The sequence below is a fragment of the Giraffa tippelskirchi genome, chromosome 11 (assembly GCF_054371585.1).
Source record: "Giraffa tippelskirchi isolate mGirTip1 chromosome 11, T2T-mGirTip1v1.2.pri, whole genome shotgun sequence".
NCBI lineage: Eukaryota > Metazoa > Chordata > Mammalia > Artiodactyla > Giraffidae > Giraffa > Giraffa tippelskirchi.
Window position 1 is genome coordinate 8756385 of NC_137285.1, and position 19135 is coordinate 8775519.

The window sequence follows — 19135 nt, forward strand, 5'->3', positions numbered from 1 at the left end:
CATATTCCAAAATATGTCATTTTATTTTGAAGGATATAAAAAGATAGGTATATTTTTATATACTCCAAAACAGGTATACATATATATATATATATCTTTAATTTATGTGTATATATCTATACACAGACAGGCAGACCTCAGAGATGTTGCAGGTTTGGTCCCAGACCTCTACAGTAAAGCCAATGAATATAGCACGGAAGTGGAGATTGCAATAAAGTCACAAGGATTTTTGGTTTCTCAATCCATGTAAAAGTTATGTTTATACTATACTGTAGTCTGTTAAGTCTGTGCTAGCATTATGTCTTTTAAAAATGTATACACTTTAATTTTAAAATCCCTTATGGCTAAAAAAATGCTAACCCTCATCTAACACACAGGATTGCCACAAACTTGTTAAAAAAAAAAAAAAGAATAAACCTCAGCATCCACGAAGTACAATAAAATGAGGTCTGCCTGTATAAATCTCTCTATTTTGAAACAGTTTAGAATGCATCGGAAGTTACAAGATAGTTCAGGCAGGTCCTGGGTGCCCCTCGTCCAGCTCCCGTGTGATGGTGTCTTATGTAACCGTCATACATGATCAAAACGAGGACACTGACATAGGCACGATACTGTTAACTCGATACAGACCTCCATCATTTTTTCCCAGTTTCACCCGCCCTCCTAGGCTTTCTTTGGTTGTGTGAATGTGTGTAATGTCTCAGGAGTGATCGAACTCAGAAGAGCCACAGCGATGCCTCTTAAAGCAAGAGCCAGAACATTCCACGTCTGCTGTGTGTCTTTACAACACTCTTCCCTGCTAGCCCCATTCTTTCTGGACAGGAGGTCGAAGTCAGGCAGCCTGAAGGACAGGCTTGTGCCCACGCTGTCCGGCCACCAATCAGGATGCCCATGGCCAGGCTTAGCTTCCATTCACACCCGGTGGTTCCTGGACTGCCCCTGCTGTGGGGGGCAGGACACTGGCCCTGAGGAATGCAGGAGGGGTCCTGTCTCCACAGGTGACCTGCCGGGCCCTCGGAATCGGGGCCTATCTGGTGAGGCTGGGCCAGCGAGTGATCCAGGTCGAGAATTCCCACATCATCCTCACGGGGGCGACGGCTCTCAACAAGGTGACCACCTTGAAGGGATGGCCGGGGAGTGGAAGTGTTGGGGTGGGGGCAGGGTCATTCTGACATTTCCAGAGTCCCCAGTGGGGAATTTTTCTTAACATGAAAGCAGCTCCAGGAATCCCCTGGTGGTTCAGCAGTTAGGACTCCACACTCTCACTGCTGAGGGCCCGGGTTCAATCCCTGGTCAGGGAACTAAGACCCCACAAGCTACATGATGTGGCAAGAAAAGGAAAAAAAGAAACCAGTTCCATCCCTGCTATTATAAGAGCTGTTCTTTCATTTTGCAGTTATATGGGCCTCTTATGAGCTAACATATATTATAAATAGATAGATACATACATACACACATACATATATGTGTGTATTGGGCTTCCTTGGTGGCTCAGCGTTAAGAGTTTGCCTACAAAGCAGGAGATGCAGGTTTGATCCTTGGGTCAGGAAAATCCCCCAGAGAAGGAAATTGCCATTTCCCACTCCAGTGCAATTCACTCCAGTATTCTTGCCTGGAGAATCCCATGGACTGAGGAACTTGGCAGGCTACAGTCCATGGGGTCAAAAAAGAGTCCCACATGACTGAGTGACTTAACAGCAACAATGTGTGTGTTAGGCTCTTCTGGTGGAACTAATTCTGTGTTACTGTAATTTAAATTTTAAAATATTATTGAAATTTTAAAAATTATTAAAATAGCATTACACATTGCAGAAAATTGGGAAAAGACCAAAAAAAAAAAGTAATTTTGTCCCTACTATACTTTTTGTGTAGTTTTCCTCGCATTTCATGTCTTTACATAGTTAGACTCCTAGTGAACACAGTTTCGTGTGACTGTCTTCACTGTATTGAAATGCCTTCCACAATGCTGTAAAGCCTCCCTAACATCAGGTCTGCTAAAAATCCCACAGTGGGTCTCAAAGTCTGGCCCCTGAACCAGCAGCATCAGCATTACCTGGGATCATGATAAAAATGCAAAGTTCTTTGGCCCCACCGCAGACCTGCTCCATCAGCAATGCTAGGTTGGGTTTTGCCTGGAGATGACCAGTCATCAGCTGGATCACTGGTTCTCAAATTGGGCTGCATAATGGAATTATCTGGAAGTTGAAAACAACAACAACAACAAATACCTGAGATTCTGATGTAATCGGTTTGGCTGCCTGCAGCCTGGACATCAGGACTTTTGAAAGCTCCCAGGTGATTCTGACATGCAGCCAGGGTTGAGGACCACCGAATGAGGTGACTTCTGAACAGATGGAAGGGCCCCAGGTCGGGCAGGACCTTGCTAACCGTGTCATGTCAAAGCAGGTTCTGGGCAGAGATGTTTACACATCCAACAATCAGCTGGGAGGTGTGCAGATCATGCATTACAATGGCGTCTCACATGTCACCGTGCCAGATGACTTCGAGGGTGTTTGTACCATCCTGGAGTGGCTGTCCTATATGCCAAAGGTGCAGTATCCTTCCTCCCCCATCCCCCTTGAAGCTTGGAGCCTGGAACACTCTGTTATCTGGTTCATTTGCCAGGTGGTGTGGAAGGGTAGGGAGTAGGTAACACTGAAATTGTGCCTAGGGTTAATTTTTCTTTTCTCTTCCCTCCTTCCCTCTCTGATGCCCAGCCCTGTACTTTCTGTTCTTTGCTTTTTTTTTTTAAATGACTTTGTAAGGAGACTATGTGTCGATCCTTTAGAAAGAGGTGACATTGCCTGTCATCAAGAGGTAACATGGACAACAGAGAACCCTCAGGCTTTGCAGTCGGCTGGATTTGATTCCTGGCTTCCTTCTTGTAGCAATGAGACCTCAGGACCATCTCTTAATCTTTCTAAGCCTCAGTTTCCTCATCTGTAAAGTGGAAATAACGATGGCACCCGCCCCAGGGTGTTATCATTGATGGCTCAGTGACATGATGTGTAGAGCTCAGCGCTTGGTAGGCCCTCAGCCAAATGCTACTCCTAATTGTGATGATGACCTGCTTTGGGTTGGGCTTCTGCCATGTAACCAGGCATCACCATAGTCGGAAGGGGAGAAGAGGGCAAAGAGTGAACTGCGGACGGTATTGATGAGCCCGAAGGACTGAGTGGGAGACCTGACTTTCTTTACTAGGATAATCGCAGCCCAGTCCCAGTCATCACACCCAAGGACCCCATTGACAGAGAAATTGAATTCCAGCCATCTCGTGGGCCCTACGACCCCCGGTGGCTGCTTGCAGGAAGACCTCACCCAAGTAAGTCCCTCCAGGGTTTTTCCTGAGCCCTGGGTCTTGGGGTTTCTTTTCTGCCACCAAGATAAAAGAATGAGTCAGTAGAAGATTATCCCCAAGGGATACATCTGAGGTCGAATGCAAAAGGGGGTGGAAGAATGGCGATTTTTCTCTGTGCTTTTCCCAAGCTGATGACTGAGAGGGGGTGGAAACAGCCCCCTGTTTCTGCAGCTGATGGGTGGAGGTGAAAAGTAGCAGAAGTCATGACCTCCTTCCCCGAAATTGCCCCAGATGTGGTCACATAGGTGGCAACTCTGGGGCTGAAACATCAAGGTTTCAGAGAGAAGAGCGCTTCTCTCCCTGTCCCTCTCTCTTTCTTTCTCTATTTGGCTTAAACCTTCATACGGTAACTCTCCATGAGTTTACCCAGGATGGGCAACTTTGCCTCTTCTGCAGCTCCGTTCGTAGACATACATGTGGATGTGCACTTATATATCGAAACGCACCCGTGTGCACGCACATGCTTGCACATGCACACATTCTCTCTCCCTCCCTCCCTGTCTCCCACCCCCCGCCAAAGGGACAGGTTGGCCTCCTGGAGGTATCTGATTACATTCTGAGCAACCAGGACAGAACTGGAAAGCTGAGCTGCCCCCGTTGCCACAATCCTGAGTCTAGAATTTCACGTGCTGCCCCGTTTAGAACTCGGCCTCTCCTTCCAGCTGCATGGGGCAAGGGAGGTGCTGCTAGGAGCATGCCAGGCTCCGCCAGCGAAAGATGCCCCGTGGCCTGTTCCCCCCTCGGCCGTTTCTCTCAGGCTTTCTTGCCTATGAGCGCTGGCTTTAGCTTGATTTTTAAAAAACGTCTGATGTGTTACCGACCGTTTGCTCCAGCTAGTAGGGCCAGCCCTCAGGCAGACCCTGAGGCTGGGTTGCTTTGTTCCCAGGGGCCCAGCCCCCCTATTCCTACAAAGTAAGATCTCTCCCGCTACCTGCCTCCTCGTGTCCAAACCACAGTCATGTACACCGTGGTGTGGATCCCAGGCACTGCGTCCTCCCCAGGAGGGCCGCAATTGACATCCGCTTGTTTCACTCTCCCTTTTTCTGCCTCTGTGTCTCTCAATGGAACAGTTCTTCCCAGTTAGATGGTTTTGAGGCTGCAGCCACCAGGTCTGGGATGAGTTTTTTTCTGAGCAGGTGGTCCCTTCTGAAATCATGCCTTCCGAAGGCAGCCATCTGCTCTTTTTGCCTTCTGAGAAGTAAAGGCAGAGACTGTGACTAGGGTCTCCTCGTGTTTGGCATTGAAGGAAGTTGATGTGGTTGGATGTATGGACCGACTTCCTGATTTGGTACATTGTCTAGCAGCCCTGGTTTTGTGTGTTGCGGGGGCAGGGGAAGTGTTGTCGTTTTCCGGGAATAAAGATATCGGGGCTGTCAACGTCAGGCTGTCCTAGAGAGACGGCAGAGGAGCCTGCCCTCCAGGTGGACACTGGGGGCCTCAGCAGCCGGCCCCTGGCCTGAGCTTCCGCCCTTCTGCCCACAGCTCTGAAGGGATCCTGGCAAAGTGGATTCTTCGACCAGGGCAGTTTCAAGGAGATCATGGTGCCCTGGGCCCAGACTGTGGTGACAGGACGAGCAAGGTAACCCTGAGGGCGGGCCCTGGTGGCCTCACCGATGCTTTCTCCCTGGCGCTGGATTTTCTGAAAGAAAAACCAATGAGGAAGCGGGGGTTGTGTTTCTGGCTGATGAAATTCTTCAGAGTCTGAATTTGTCTGTAGCTTTAGAAGACGTCTCCACCAACTTCTTCTTGGGGGCCAGGACCCTTGCCCCTTGTGTCTGCCCCGGGGCCAGGGCACCCTCGCCAGGTGGGCCGTGAACCCCTTTGGGAATCAGAAGGTGGCCCTGGTACTCTCTGGGAAACCACACAGACAGTCAGAACTATGAACTCCATTTAGAAGGGCCGTGGGCAGGAACCGCTGTTGTATACCAGAGCTGGCGGAAGGCATAAATGCTTGGATGCTTTCAAAGCTGAGCTCACTCCTTCTCTTCGGGATGAGTCCAGCTGCCCCAGAGTTCCTCCTTTCATGGAGCCCAAAGCAACAGCCTCATAATTTACCACTCAGATTCCTGGCACAAGGCAGTTGCTACGAGTTCAGGTTCTGGACTCAGACCTCTGCTGTCACTCACCCTCTCTGGGCCTTTACATCCTCATCTGTACAGTGAGGCTAATAACTCTACCCCTTCCCACTCCTGAAGGATCACTGTGATGACTAGAAGTGGTTAATATGTTAGGCACTTAAAATATTATAAATGGGGAATTCCTCTGTGGTCCAGCAGTTAAGACTCCTTGCTTCTACTGCTGGGGTGCGGATTCAACACCTGATTGTGTAACTAAGATCCCAAGTGCCACACGGTATTAATTTTTTTTTTAATAAACAAAAAGCATTTAAAAAATCATAAATGCTCCATAATGGTATTAATAGCAGCTGCCATTATTGTTGTTATTTACTTCTCTGTAATAACTGTTAAAATACTAAGCCTGTTACTGGGATTGCTTCTCCATAAGTGTTTTACTTTTTTCAAATGTTCTTTTTTGGGAGGGCTGCACTGTCTTCATCCAGTATAGGGGCTTAGTTCCCCTGCAACATGTGGGATCTTAGTTCCCCACCCAAGGATCGAACACATGGCACCTGCATTGGAAGGTAGATTCTTAACCACTGGACAATCAGGGAAGTCCCCTGGAATATGTTCTTTAAACCTGAGATGAAATCTACTCCCCCTTCCACATGGAAGCACTTGATTTGAAGACTGCTCTCCCCAAAGCTGCCTCGTAAACTGTTGGGAGCGTAACTGAGAGGAATCAAGTGACGCAGGTGGCCAGGGGCAGCCACTGGCGGTTGCTGATGGAGACTGATGCCATGGACCACCCATAACTGAAGCTGCTTGGGATTAGCACACCTCCATCCTTTCCCGATGTGGCGTGGTGTCCGGACCCACACTGTCCACCGTGGTAGCTGCTGGCCACGTGAGCAGCTCAAATTCAGATGAATCACACAGTGAAAGAGCCTGTCACATGTTCAGCTCCTCAGCCGTCCCTGCCACGTTTCAGATGCTCCGTGGTCATGTGCAGCTCACGGCTGCCGCACTGGTCAGGCCGCTAGAGAACGTGGCCATAATCATGGAAAGTTCTAGGGGACGATGCTGCTTCCATCCCTGCCTTGGCCCGACCCTTCCCACAACCCCGGCAGCTGTCACCCCGACACGGGCACCCAGTGGACCTTTCCAGCCTGCTCGTTTGTGAGGCTTTTCACTGCTTCAGGGCCAAGTTGTAAACAACACACTTTCCTCTGTCCACCCTCATCCCAGCCTGCGTGCCTATAGAATATGTGCCCGGGCTGGCTGGACCCACCTACCCCACCGAATCGGCCTGGGGTGCTGCCCTGTGCCCCTGCTCACTTGTGGTCCACCTTGCAGGCTGGGGGGCATTCCTGTCGGAGTGATCGCTGCAGAGACGCGGACGGTGGAGGTGGTCGTGCCCGCCGACCCTGCCAACCTGGATTCCGAGGCCAAGGTTAGGGGTCAGGGAGCTGGGCTGGCTATTTTCATGTTTTTTTTTATTGAAATGTAGTTGTTACAAATTATATTCATTTCAGGTGATTCATTTCAGCATAGTGATTCAGCATTTCTATGGATTGTGTGCCATTAAAAGTTATTACAAGATAATGGCTATATTTCTCTGTGCTATACAGTATATCCTTGTTGCTTTTGTATTTTATACATTGCAGTTTGTATCTCTTAATCCCATACCCCTAATTTGTCCTTCCCATCTTCTCTCTCACCTTTGGTAACTACCTAGGTTATTTTTTTGTCTGTTTTATTTTTGAGAATCTGTTTCTGCTTTGCATATATGTTTATTTGTATTATTTTTTAGGTTTTCCATATAAGTGATAACATACAGTGCTTGTCTTTCTCTGTCTGACTGATTTCACCATGTGTAATGTTCTCTAGATCTATCCACATTGCTGCAAGTGTCAGAAGTTAATTCTTTTCAGTGGTTGAGCAGTATTCCATTGTATACACACCACACCGTCTTTATCCAGTCGTCTGTCTCTGGGCACTGGGATTGCTTCGGTATATTGGCTGCTGTAAATGCTGTTGCTGTGAACATTGGGGTACATGTATCTGTTCAAATTAGTGCTGGGTTATATATATATATATATATATATATATACACACACACCCACCCAGGAATAGAGTTGCTGAGTTGTATAGCAGTTCTATTTTTAGTTTTCTGAGAAACCTCCATACTATGTTCCATAGTAGCAGCACCAGTTAACATTTCCACCAGGATGTTCCAGGGTCCCCTTTTCTCCACATCCTTGCCAGCATTTGTTTCTGCAGACTCTCTGATGATGGTCATTCTGACGGCCATGACTGTGGTTTTGCTGGGTCTGCTGTGTAGGCCGGTTGAGCTGACAGGAGCGGGTCCTGAGTGGTCACATGTCTGTCTTTCCAGCTCAGAGACTCAGAGGCATCCTTGGCTCTGGAGTGGGATGGGGTGGGGGCCCCAGCACTGTGTCTGCAGGATGCATGGTGCTCCACACTGTCTTCTTCAGAGGATGATGGGTCCTGAGGAATCCCTCCCTCCTCCTGCCCCCGTCACTTGCTGTTTCTAGGGTGGGCCACACCACATCCTGGGAGGAGTTCAGAAGTCAAAGGACGGGTCCTGGGACCCTACTCAGGGTGGCCTTTACTAGCTTGGCACCTATCAACAGGCAGCAGGAGCCTCCCTGGGCCACAGCGTGAGAGTCACACATCTGAGCCCCATCTCTAGTGTTGTCACTGATGCCAATCAGACTGTCTGCCCTCCAGGGTGCCATGTGAGCGGCCAGCCCATGTCCCACTCAGAGGAGTCTGACGCAGGCCGCTCTGTGTTCCAGATAATCCAGCAGGCTGGCCAGGTGTGGTTCCCGGATTCGGCCTATAAGACGGCCCAGGCCATCAATGATTTCAACCGGGAGAAGTTGCCCCTGATGATCTTTGCCAACTGGAGGGGGTTCTCTGGGGGCATGAAAGGTAAAGTGGCCTTCCTGTGGGTGCCCTGAAGCCTCGGGGTCAGCACCCTGGACAGCTCCCCCAGGGTCGCAACATTGTCATCTTAGCTGAGCTCCCCGCAGCCCTGCAGACAGGAGCTGTTCAGGGAACTGAGGGCTTCCAGTGTGACTTGCTAGAGGTCCCTGTCATGCAGGGAGGGGCAGGGGAGGCAGGGGTGGTTCCGGGAAGCTGCCGAGTGACCTGGGCTGTCACCTCCCCTCTTGGGAAGATGAGAAGGTGCCTGCCCTCCTTAGGGGGCTACTGTGAGCTTCAGTGACCTGACACTCAAATGCAAGTGCTTCAAGGCACTGAGCGCATTTCAAGAGACACAGGCTGTCAGTGGGATGTTTCAGAAAGAGCTGGACTGGGGCCAGGCAGACCTGGTCTGAGTCCTTGCTGGGTGGGTGACTGCTCCAAGCCGAAGTTTCTCTCCTCTGCGAAGAGGGGTAAGAATAGAACCAACCTCAAAGGGCCAAGATGAGGGTTTGTTGGCACATGGTGGTTACTCTCAGTGTGATTTTGAGTTATTCTTTAAAAATATTTATTTGTGTATTTGGCTGTGCCAGGTCTTAGTTGCAGTGTGTGAGATCTAGTTCCCTGACCAGGGATCAAACCTGGGCCCCCTGCATTGGGAACTCAGAGTCCTAGCCACTGGACCACCAGGGGGGTCCCAGATTTTGTTCCTGTGCTGTTGTTTCCATGTACCATGCCTAACTGGATGTGTCTTGGTAGAAAATAAGGACCGTCTGCCTGTGGGCAGGAGGGAAGAGACTGTGTTACCCTTGGAGAGGGTTCTGTTCTGGAAACAGTGGGACAGGCCAGGGGCATCTCGGAGCCAGGGCTGGAAGGGAGCTTAGGGATCAGCCCATGCCTCCTTTTCTGGGTGGGAACGTTGAGGCTCCGGCAGGGAGGAGGACCTGGTCAAGGTCACATGGGCACCTAGGGAGCCCTCTGTGCCTTGATCCTGCCTCCTGGCCCCATGAGAGCCTTTCCACAACCCCCAGGCAGCCAAGGGTGGGCCTGAGGTCACCTCAACGGGCGGCTGCCTTGCTTTTCAGACATGTACGACCAGGTGCTAAAGTTCGGAGCCTACATTGTGGACAGCCTCCGGAAGTACAGACAGCCCGTCCTGATCTACATCCCGCCCTACGCAGAGGTCCGGGGGGGCTCCTGGGCAGTCATGGACACCTCCATCAACCCGCTGTGCATAGAGATATACGCGGACAGAGAGAGCAGGTGGGTGTGCCGCCCCAGCCCAGCACTGCCTTTCTTGTTCTCACTCCCAGTCCTGAGGCCCCATGCCCTTTGAGTTGCACTCGGGGGATTGCAGTGGTGTTCTGAACTTCCAAAGGGATGGAGAGCCTCCAGTTTTCCCAGTCTGAAACCAGCATCCAGCATGCAACTGGATTTTCTCAGTATAATTAGCGACTGGAGCCCAGAAGTAGTAGAGGAATTATAGTTTGTTCTTTCATAACTTACACTCACCTGTTTCCCAAGGAGGTTTGCAATCACTTAAAGAAAGACTAGGACTTCCCTGATGGTTAAGAATCTGCCTGTTGATGCAAGGAACATGGGTTTGATCCTTGGTCCAAGAACTAAGATACCACATACTGTGGGGCAGCTAAGCTCACAAGCCACAACTACTGAGCCTATGCACTCTAGAACCCGTGCTCCACAACAAGAGAACCCACCACAACGAGAAGCCTGAGCACTGCATCTAGAGAGTAGCCCCCACTCGTCACAACTAGAGAAAGCCCATGCAGCAGTGAAGACCTGATACAGCCAAAGGAAAAAGACCAAAAGCATCTGAGCTTCCTGGCAGCCAAGATGAAAAGGGAAATATGACTAGTCATCTAGTTCTTACTAGACCCCGAGTCTTCCCCAAAACTGTTCCATAGAGGCTGTGTTTTAGTCATTTTTATTTATTGTTATAGCCCAGGGCCTAATACCTGACTCCTAGTGTGTGCTTGGGAAATACTGTACAAATGAATGACTGAAATGTATAATTGCACAAGAGGACACCAGTTCCTCAGGGGCGAGAAACCTCCCTGGCACTTTTTTTTTAAAGTGGGAATTTATCCCAGCTAGATTCTTACAGAAAGGATGCTGACGCTAATGCTTGTAACTCGGTGTTTGAGTGCCTTCAAAATGAAGACTATGACAAATGCTGTGCAGAATATAAAGGCCCCGAGAGTAGTTCTGCCCAGACTTCCTTGGTGATCCAATGGCTGAGACTCTGTGCTTGTAATGCAGGGGACCCAGTTCTATCCCTGGTCCGAGAACTAGATCCCACATGCCACGACTAAGAGTTTGCATGCTGACACTAGACTCAGAGCAGCCCAATAAATAAACAAACATATTTTTAAAAAAGAATAGTTCTGCTCAAGGTATCGATAGGCACCTTCCTCCTGTGTCTACTCCCTTATTCGTTCCTCAATTCAGTGACTGTTTATTGAACACCTACTACATCCAAGGCATTACATTAGGCATCGTGATATGGTGCAAATGAGCCAAGCCTGTCCTGCTTTCAGTGCCTTGTGACCTTCTTGGGAGGCTGCTCACGTCAGACCTCCAGAGGACTCAGGATGAGAGCAGCCCCAAATGGGGTCACATTAACTTTTCACTCTGGTCACCAGGAGGCTCAGAGCTACATATAGTATTGCTCAGGGCTTCCAAGCTGTCAGAAGAAAAGGGGACAGGGGGAGACCAAGGAGTGGGGTGAGAGGGTTGGGAATGGAAGGGGCCACTCATATCTTGGATTCCTCCATGTGCCTTTGTGTGCTTTAAGGAGATTAAGGAGTACCTTGTAGTCACAAAATTAAAAGATGCTTGCTCCTTGGAAGGAAAGCTGTGACAAACCTTGAGAGAGTATTAAAAAGCAGAGACATCACTTTGCCTACAAAGGTCCATATAGTCAAAGCTATGGTTTCTCCAGTAGTCACATATGGATGTGAGAGTTAGACCATAAAGAAAGCTGAGCGCCGAAGAATTGATGCTTTCGAATTGTGGTGCTGAGAGTCCCTTGGACTGCAAGGAGATCAAACCAGTCCATCCTAAGGGAAATCAACCCTGAATATTCATTGGAAGGACTGATGCTGAAGATGAAACTCTAGTACTTTTGGCCACCTGATGCGAAGAACTGACTCACTGGAAAAGACCCTGATGCTGGGAAAGATTGAGGGCAGGAGGAGAAGGGGATGACAGAGGATGAGATGGTTGGGTGGCATCACCGACTCAATGGACATGAGTTTGAGCAAACTCCGGGAGATAGTAAAGGACAGGGAAGCCTGGTGTGCTGCAGTTCATGGGGTCACAAAGAGTCGGACACGACTGAGTGACTGAACACCACCACCACCACCACCACCCTGGCCTGAGGAGAGCAGAGACTAGGAAAGCCAGAGAGGACTGCACCTGAAGAGCCGGTGGGATACGCTGCTCTGGAAAAAGTCATACACAATTGTTGCTGAAAGGGCCTTCCAGAGTTCAGAACACTTTTATTTTTTAGCTTTTGGACTTGCCATGGCATGTAGGATCTTAGTTCCCTGATCATGGATTGAACTCACGTCCTGTGGAGTGGAAGCATGGAATCCTAACCACTGGACTGCCAGGGAAGTCCCAGAACACTTTGTTTTAAAAGCTGGTTTAATTCTTCATTCTATGGATAGAAAAGCAGGTGACCAGAGAGGGGAAGTGACTTGCCCAAGGTCACACAGAAAGTCAACTACAGAGCAGAGGACTGCCACCAGGTTTCCTGGCTGTCTTGCCTCCCCCTGCCATGTCCTGTGGCTGTCACTTGCTGGGGAACACCTCGTACACACCTCCCCCGATGCTGGTTTTTTTCAGAGCGAGTGTTCTGGAGCCAGAGGGAACAGTGGAGATTAAGTACCGGAAGAAAGATCTGGTAAAGACCATCAGAAGAATCGACCCCGCTTCCAAGAAGCTCATGGAACAGCTTGGTGAGTGGGTCTGAAACATATCACCTCTCAGAGGTCATGAAAGGGCTCAGCCCACTCACTGCTGGAGGCTTCTAGTATGTTAAAAACAGTGAAGACAAACCAAAACACAGCAGCAACAACTGTGAGATATTTTAAATGTTCCCACACAGCCTATCAACCCCTTGAACATTAAAAAATATACACAGTGCCTTAGTGAATGTAATTTCTCAACACGCACAAGATAGAATAGTTGAACTTTTCAAGCCAATGAGAAACATCCGAATTTTGGTAACAAAATGACCCTTTAGAATTTTTCCATCAGAGATTTTACTAATTTTGTTTGAATGATAGATTTGTTTCACTTGTAACTTATTTGTAATTCTCTTTAAAAATCCATATGAGGTAGCATTGCCTTTATAACTGATCTATGTCATCAGAAATTCACAAAATTTATATGATGGTGATGATGGGTATAGAATTTCTTTGGTTTGGTATCAGGGTAATGCTTATATCATAGGGTGAATCAGAAAGTGTTCCCCCCTCTGTTTTCTGAGTCTGAGTTGGCATTATTTCTTTAAATTTTTGATAGCAAAGATTTACAATTCAACTACAAATTCAATTCCTTTTTTATATATAGGACTGTTCAGTTTAATCTCTTTGCTCTTAGGTTAGCTTTCGTAGTTTGTTTTATTTCAAGGAGTTTGTTCCATTTAAATTATCAAATTGGCATAGACTTGTTTATAATATTCCCTTGTTAGATTGTACTACGTAAATTAAAAACAGTGACTGATGGTGTCCTATAAGCGCAGTGGGCCTGATGAAAGGGAACAAATTGGAAGTTGCGTGTTGAATGCTGTCTTGCAAATCTGGGTGCATTTTTTTTTCATGGAGTAGAGTTGCATTACAATGTCGTGTTAGTTTCTGCTGTACAATGAGCTGAATCAATTATAAGTAGACATATATCTCCTCCCTCTTGGACCTCCCTCCCACCATCACCCCCATCCCACTACTCTAGGTCATCACAGAGCACCAAACTGAGCTATCAGAAAGAGAAAAGCAACTATCGTGTATTAACACATATATATGGAATCAAAAAAGTGCTACAGATGAACCTATTTTCAGGGCAGAAGTGCAGACATAGAGAACGGACGTGTGGACACAGAGCAGGGAGCAGAGAGTGGATGGGCGGGGAGATTGGGGTTGGCATACGTGCACTCCCGTGTGTGACATAGGTCGCTAGTGGGGACCGGCCGCCTAGCACTGGGTGTGTTTTTGAGGGTGCGGGAGCGACTTGACTTAGGAGCACTGTCAGGGTTAGAGCTCAGGCCTGTCCTGCAAGCCCTGACTCTCGCCTTGCCCGCAGGGACGTCTGCGCTCTCAGACAAGGACCGCAAGGAGCTGGAAGGCCAGTTGAAGGCCCGGGAGGACCTGCTGCTGCCCACGTACCACCAGGTGGCGGTACAGTTTGCCGACCTCCACGACACGGCGGGCAGGATGCTGGAGAAGGGTGTCATTTACGTAAGAGCCCGCGGCGCTGGAGCCTCGGGTCACCTGGTGTCCAACACACAGAGAACATTTGCACTCAGGCCTGTGGGACGAGGCAAATTCCACCTGTGAGAATCACCGGGATCTTTTTTTAAAAACGACAACAACTCCAGTGGTTAAGAATCCACCTTCCAATGCAGGGGGACGTGGATTCAATCCCAGGTCAGGGGACTAAGATCCCAATGCCACAGGGCAGCTAAGCCCGCACACCTCTCCACAACTGGAGGGAAGCCTGCGTGCCTCAACTAAGACCCAATGCAGCCAAAAATAAATAAATAAGTATTTTTTAAAAAACCCTAGTGCCCAGGTGGCTCTCCAATTAAATCAGAATATGGGTGGGGGGGAATTCAGGTATCAGCAATTTTTTTTTCCCCAAATCCCCAAGAGATTCCAGTAGGTTGCCAATTTTGGGAACCACCAGTCCAACCCCTGTGTGTGTTCAGAACTGCTGGGCCGGGTTTGGGACCATTGTTCCCACAATGCACTCGCCCCACCACTGATGGTCACAACCCCGTCCTCTTGCACCGTCCCCACGAGGTCATCCCCAGTCCTGAACATTCCTGTGTGCTGGGCTCCTTCCTGCCTCTCCAGGCCCCCCGTACCCCTCGTGAGCCCGTGTTCTGGGTCTGGAGGTGTAGGTGGGCACCGGGTTTGTACCCAGGGGAGGTGGTCTGGAGACCTGGCAGCGTCCTGTCTCTGCCACCTCCCCGAGCCTCAGCTTCCTGGCCTGTGAAATGGGAGTGATCGCAGGGCCGGGCCCTGGGCAGATCCCGGAGTCCCCCTCCACCATTCCGGGGAAGCTCAGGCCCACGGCTTGTCTGCAGGACATCCTGGAGTGGAAGATGGCCCGCAGCTTCCTGTACTGGCGCCTGCGCCGCCTGCTGCTGGAGAACCAGGTGAAGCAGGAGGTCCTGAGGGCCTGCCCCGAGCTCAGCCACATGCACGTGCAGTCCATGCTGCGCCGCTGGTTCGTGGAGACGGAGGGTGCCGTCAAGGTGGGCCTGGGGCAGAGATGTGTGCATGCAGGCAGGGGTCCAAGGGGCAGAGACACATGGGGCGGGGGCTCAAGGGGGCCGGCCCGGTCATCAGGGGACCCTCACTGATGCAGCCTCAGCCTCCACCCCAGGCCTACCTTGTGGCTTCCCTGGTGGCTCAGACAGTAAAGAGTCCACCTGCAATGCAGGAGATGCGGGTTCAGTCCCTGGGTGGGGAAGATCCCCTGGAGAAGGAAATGGCAACCCACTCCAGTATTCCTGCCTAGAGGATCCCATGGACAGAGGAGCCTGGCGGGCTAGAGTCCGTGGGATGGCAGAGAGTCAGACACAACTGAGCGACTAACACTTTCTCTCAGGCCTACCTGTGGGACAACAACCAGACAGTGGTGCGGTGGCTGGAGCAGCACTGGCAGGTGGGCGAGGGGCTGCACTCCACCGTCCGCGAGAACATCATGTACCTGAAGCGGGACTCTGTCCTCAAGACCATCCAAGGGTGAGTGGCCGTCCCGCCCACCCGCCCACCTCACCTCACTTGCCTTGGTCACCAGGACTCGTGTCCGGCCGCCTGGCCCCAGAGCGGCCACTCGAATCTACCACATCTCACGGTCCACGGCCTCCGCCTCGGGGTTGGGGTCCACAGCCCAGTCCCCCAGCTCAGAGGCCGCCACTCCCCTAAGCCAGGTCTCCCGGCCCAGAGTCCTGGGGATGCCGTCAGCGGGGGCGGGGGGTGGGGGTGCGATGATTTCAATTCGTTATCCTGGTCAGACCTCATCCAAGGTCACGGCCGAAGCGTGTTTGTTTAGAGAACCACGTTCTGAACGCCTAGTCTTTGGGCTGCCAGCCCCTGCTGGGTATAAGCCTTTCCGGAGGGCTTGCTCCGCTCGTCCCCAGGGGGCAGGGAGCTGAGCGCATGGGACCCCATCTGGGGGTTGAAGCTTAGGTTCAGGGTGAGAGTGTGTGTGTGTCAGGTCAAACAACCCGTGAGCAGGAGGGTCCACTGTTGTTCCTTGAGGTTGTGCTGTGGCCCTCCTGCCCCACAGGACCATCGCCCCACTGTGACCACAACAGGAAGAGGGTTGGGAGCTCTGGGTGGCTGGTTGTACATCCAGGAGTGGGACGGGCCCCTGCGCAGGGCTCTGGGGCTACTGGGGGACCGCCCACTAAACTCAGTGGGAGAAATGACCTTGCCCTCCTCCCCCCGCTCCTGCAGCCTGGTTCAAGAAAACCCCGAGCTGGCCATGGACTCCCTGGTGTACATCAGCCAGCACATCAGCCCAGCCGAGCGGGCCCAGGTCATTCACCTCCTGTCCACCGTGGATGGCCCGGCCTCTACCTGACCCCCCCGTCCTCCCGGTCATTCGCAGGACCTTGGGCAAGAGAAACCACACCGATCCACTGACCGCAGGCCCTCGCCAGGACCGCGGGGGGTTGCTTTTTAAAACTCCTGGGTGTTGCCGCAAGGCTGCTGACCCCCAGCTCACTCCTGTTTTAATAAAAGGCTCAGGAGCGCTCCCTTCCAAGCAGAAACTGCCCCCTTCTCCATTGCTGGGAAGTCTGGTTTTTAGCTCTTTTAAGACATTTCGCTCCATGGCTGAATTGAATTGAACCCAAACACTCCAGTTTTCGTCCACTTTCTGGTGCCTTGCGGGATCCAGGTGTTCTTTTAGATTCATTTTCTACCATAGCGTGGAATCTTTTTTTTTAACTCCAAAACCAGCTCTTGATGTAAGCCTCTCACAGGGTTCAGCAGTATAACAAGGATAGCAAAATAAGAGACTAGAAAAGAGAAAACCTATTTTTGTAGTCTGCTTATTTGAATCCTTATTTGAATTCCTCTCACCCAGGAAAGGGTATGAATGATTTTTTTTTTTTAATTAAGAGTACAAAATGGTGTTTTATTCCTCACGAGACTCCTAGCTAATCACTAGCAAAGTCCCATTACTGGGCTTAGTTCTCTCATTAGCAGAAAATTGCATAGCTCTTAGGCTCAAAGGCGTTGGGAGACTTTTTTTTCACGTGGTTCACAGCCCTCTGCCTGCTCCTTCTCTCCAAGGAGAAGGGGACTCCAGCTTGGGCTGGGAGGACAGAGAAGAGAGGCAAGACCTTCTCCAACCTCAGCAGTCCGGCTTGCTCACAGGTTGCACCCCTGTGGTTGCCATCACCTGCCTCGGAGGCCCCTTTGGGTCCCCTTCACTCTTGACCCTCCTGCCTCAGTGTCCGTGGTGGGCTGTAGCCCGAGGGACAGAACCGGTGGTTCCCAAGGACCGGACTGTGAGCACCATGCTGATTCCCTCAGGGAGGGCTTCACGATGCCACCGCCTGCACCCAGCCCCGAAGAGCACACAGCGTCAGGACCTGCGGTCCTCCTGGCCACGTCCATCTGTGCCTGGTGCCTGTGATGGAGGGAGCTGGCCACCCTCCACTGCCATGACGGGCAGTCTGCCTGAGGACACCAGACATTACACCTGGCCGATGTGGAGGCCGGCGAAATTTCACAGGGAAGCCCCTACAGGCAGGGACGCTGGGGGGTGTCTGAGGCCATCGGCCGATGATGACAGCCCTGGCCAGCGTAGGTGGTGTGGTCGCAGTGAGGGGTGGGAGAAAGACAAGTCAGCCTTTGTTGTGTCCTGAGACTGATGGAGGTAGGTAAGCGTACATGCGGCTTTGGGAACTGAATCCTTTCCGTGTGGGGGAGTCCCTGCGGGTTTGGGAGGGATGATACATCGATGACTAGCTGCGACCCAGGAACGGTGGGTGGAGGAACCTACCAGGGAATGTGTGGAATAAATTATTTTTGGAAGGAGGCAGTTTGGCCTTGGCTTATTATCTGGAGTAGAGCAGGCAGGCAGACTGGCAGGGGATTCCCCGGGGATGCTCCCTCCTCCCGTCGCCACTGAGATCTTGTGCCAGCCCCCATCTCAGGAGAATGGAGCTCTGATACGAGTTCCCCTCCCGAAGGCCACAGGAAGACCGCTTCATCCTTGCACCTCCATTTCACATCTGGACACAAGCTGCTGCCTGCCGGCTGGTGATGCCAAGTTCAGCATGAACGGATCTTCCCCGATGAGATCAACTTCCCTCCTTCAGGAGACTTGGCACAGCCGCCTCCAGGTAAGGGAGAAAGGATCAGACCACTGAGTGTGCCCAGAGGCCCGGGCTGCCTACCGAGGCCTACGCTGAGCACTCAGGGTCACCTACAGTGCCCTGGCCTCCATCGCGTGCAATCCTTTTGCAAAGCCTTTTGAGGGTGGATGATGCTACAGTTCTATCCTCACTTTTATAAACAAGAAAACCTCAGCTCAGAGATGAGCGGACTTGATGTCCAAGGTCACACAGCTGGTGAGAGGTGGCCAGGCTGACTCAAACCCAGTCCTGCAGTGTGTTATGTGTGTGCAGCAGGTCCTCAAAGGGTGGCAATGAGTACATTTCACCCATTAGTCAGCCAGCTGCAGACTCTCAGCGAAGCCTTGCTCCTGTGTCTCCTCCCTGCTTTCATCCAGGGTCAGCACGGTCCCGGCACAGGCAGTCTTCTGGCTGTGACCCGGGCTCTCGCCCACAGTCCGTGACCCTGTGACCTTGGCATTTTCGCTTTGACTCTGTACATACCAGCCCCACTTGCCCATGGTAAGGAATGGATGTCAGACCCAAGAAAGGGCTCCCCAGCCCTCTCCACATGGTGAACCAGCCACTCAGGCTCCATCCACCCAGCTCGGCACCCCAGCAGGAGAGCACCCCTGTGCCTCAGAGGTTCTGCAGGCCGTGCAGGTGATGCCCTTTAGCTGTGACCAATACAGCTGAGTCCCTTGTCCCCGGCCAATCCCCGAGGGTGCCTGGAGGCTGTGATGCAAGTCACAGAGCCACCCGGGAGCCCAGCTGAGGAGGAGGAGTGCTGGGGAGAGAAAGGCAGCACCCCTGCCCCTGCTGCCTGCCTGTTCTCCTGTGAAGCGGGGCCCCGGTCAGCCCTTCCCGATACCACCTACAGCCCCATCAATCGACCTCTACCTTCCCTACTGGCTGATCATTGCCTGCTGATCATTGCCTATGTGTGAGTCTGGTCTCCCAGTGAGGCTGCAAGCGCCTTCCTGCGTGGGCTTAAAAGTTCGACAGACTCCTATTTATTTATTTCTATTTTTGGCCATGCTGCGTCTTCGTTGGTGCACGGGCTTCCTCTAGTTGTGGTGTGTGGGCTTCTCACTGCCGTGGCTGCTTTTGCTGCAGAGCACAGGCTTAGCCATTTTAGTAGTTGCGGCTCATGGGTTTACTTGCCCT

General features: G+C 51.3%; 2 protein-coding genes across 26 annotated transcripts in view; both read left to right on the plus strand.

The window, feature by feature from the left end:
* ACACB (acetyl-CoA carboxylase beta) overlaps positions 1-16657 on the plus strand; it is a 126923-nt gene extending 110266 nt beyond the window's left edge. For 19 of the 25 annotated variants that reach the window (XR_014069908.1, XR_014069915.1, XR_014069913.1 and 16 more), the window contains 12 exons: positions 999-1109; positions 2407-2550; positions 3202-3322; positions 4841-4937; positions 6772-6868; positions 8238-8373; positions 9450-9627; positions 12235-12347; positions 13690-13844; positions 14696-14866; positions 15223-15359; positions 16077-16657. Coding sequence is in view for 13 of the 25 variants with exons in the window: in XM_081546020.1 (XP_081402146.1) it covers positions 999-1109; positions 2407-2550; positions 3202-3322; positions 4841-4937; positions 6772-6868; positions 8238-8373; positions 9450-9627; positions 12235-12347; positions 13690-13844; positions 14696-14866; positions 15223-15359; positions 16077-16203 (1587 nt within the window). In the remaining 12 variants the exon portion in view is untranslated. Of the gene's footprint in view, positions 1-998; positions 1110-2406; positions 2551-3201; positions 3323-4840; positions 4938-6771; positions 6869-8237; positions 8374-9449; positions 9628-12234; positions 12348-13689; positions 13940-14695; positions 14867-15222; positions 15360-16076 lie in introns of all 25 variants that reach the window. The other 6 variants (XR_014069916.1, XR_014069917.1, XR_014069906.1 and 3 more) reach the window with 3 other exon arrangements.
* A 1111-nt stretch (positions 16658-17768) lies between these two features.
* Positions 17769-19135, plus strand: part of MYO1H (myosin IH) — a 116641-nt gene continuing 115274 nt past the window's right edge. Inside the window, exon 1 of the mRNA XM_081546034.1 lies at positions 17769-17977. The gene's annotated coding sequence lies outside the window, so the exon portion shown is untranslated. The remainder of the gene's footprint in view (positions 17978-19135) is intronic.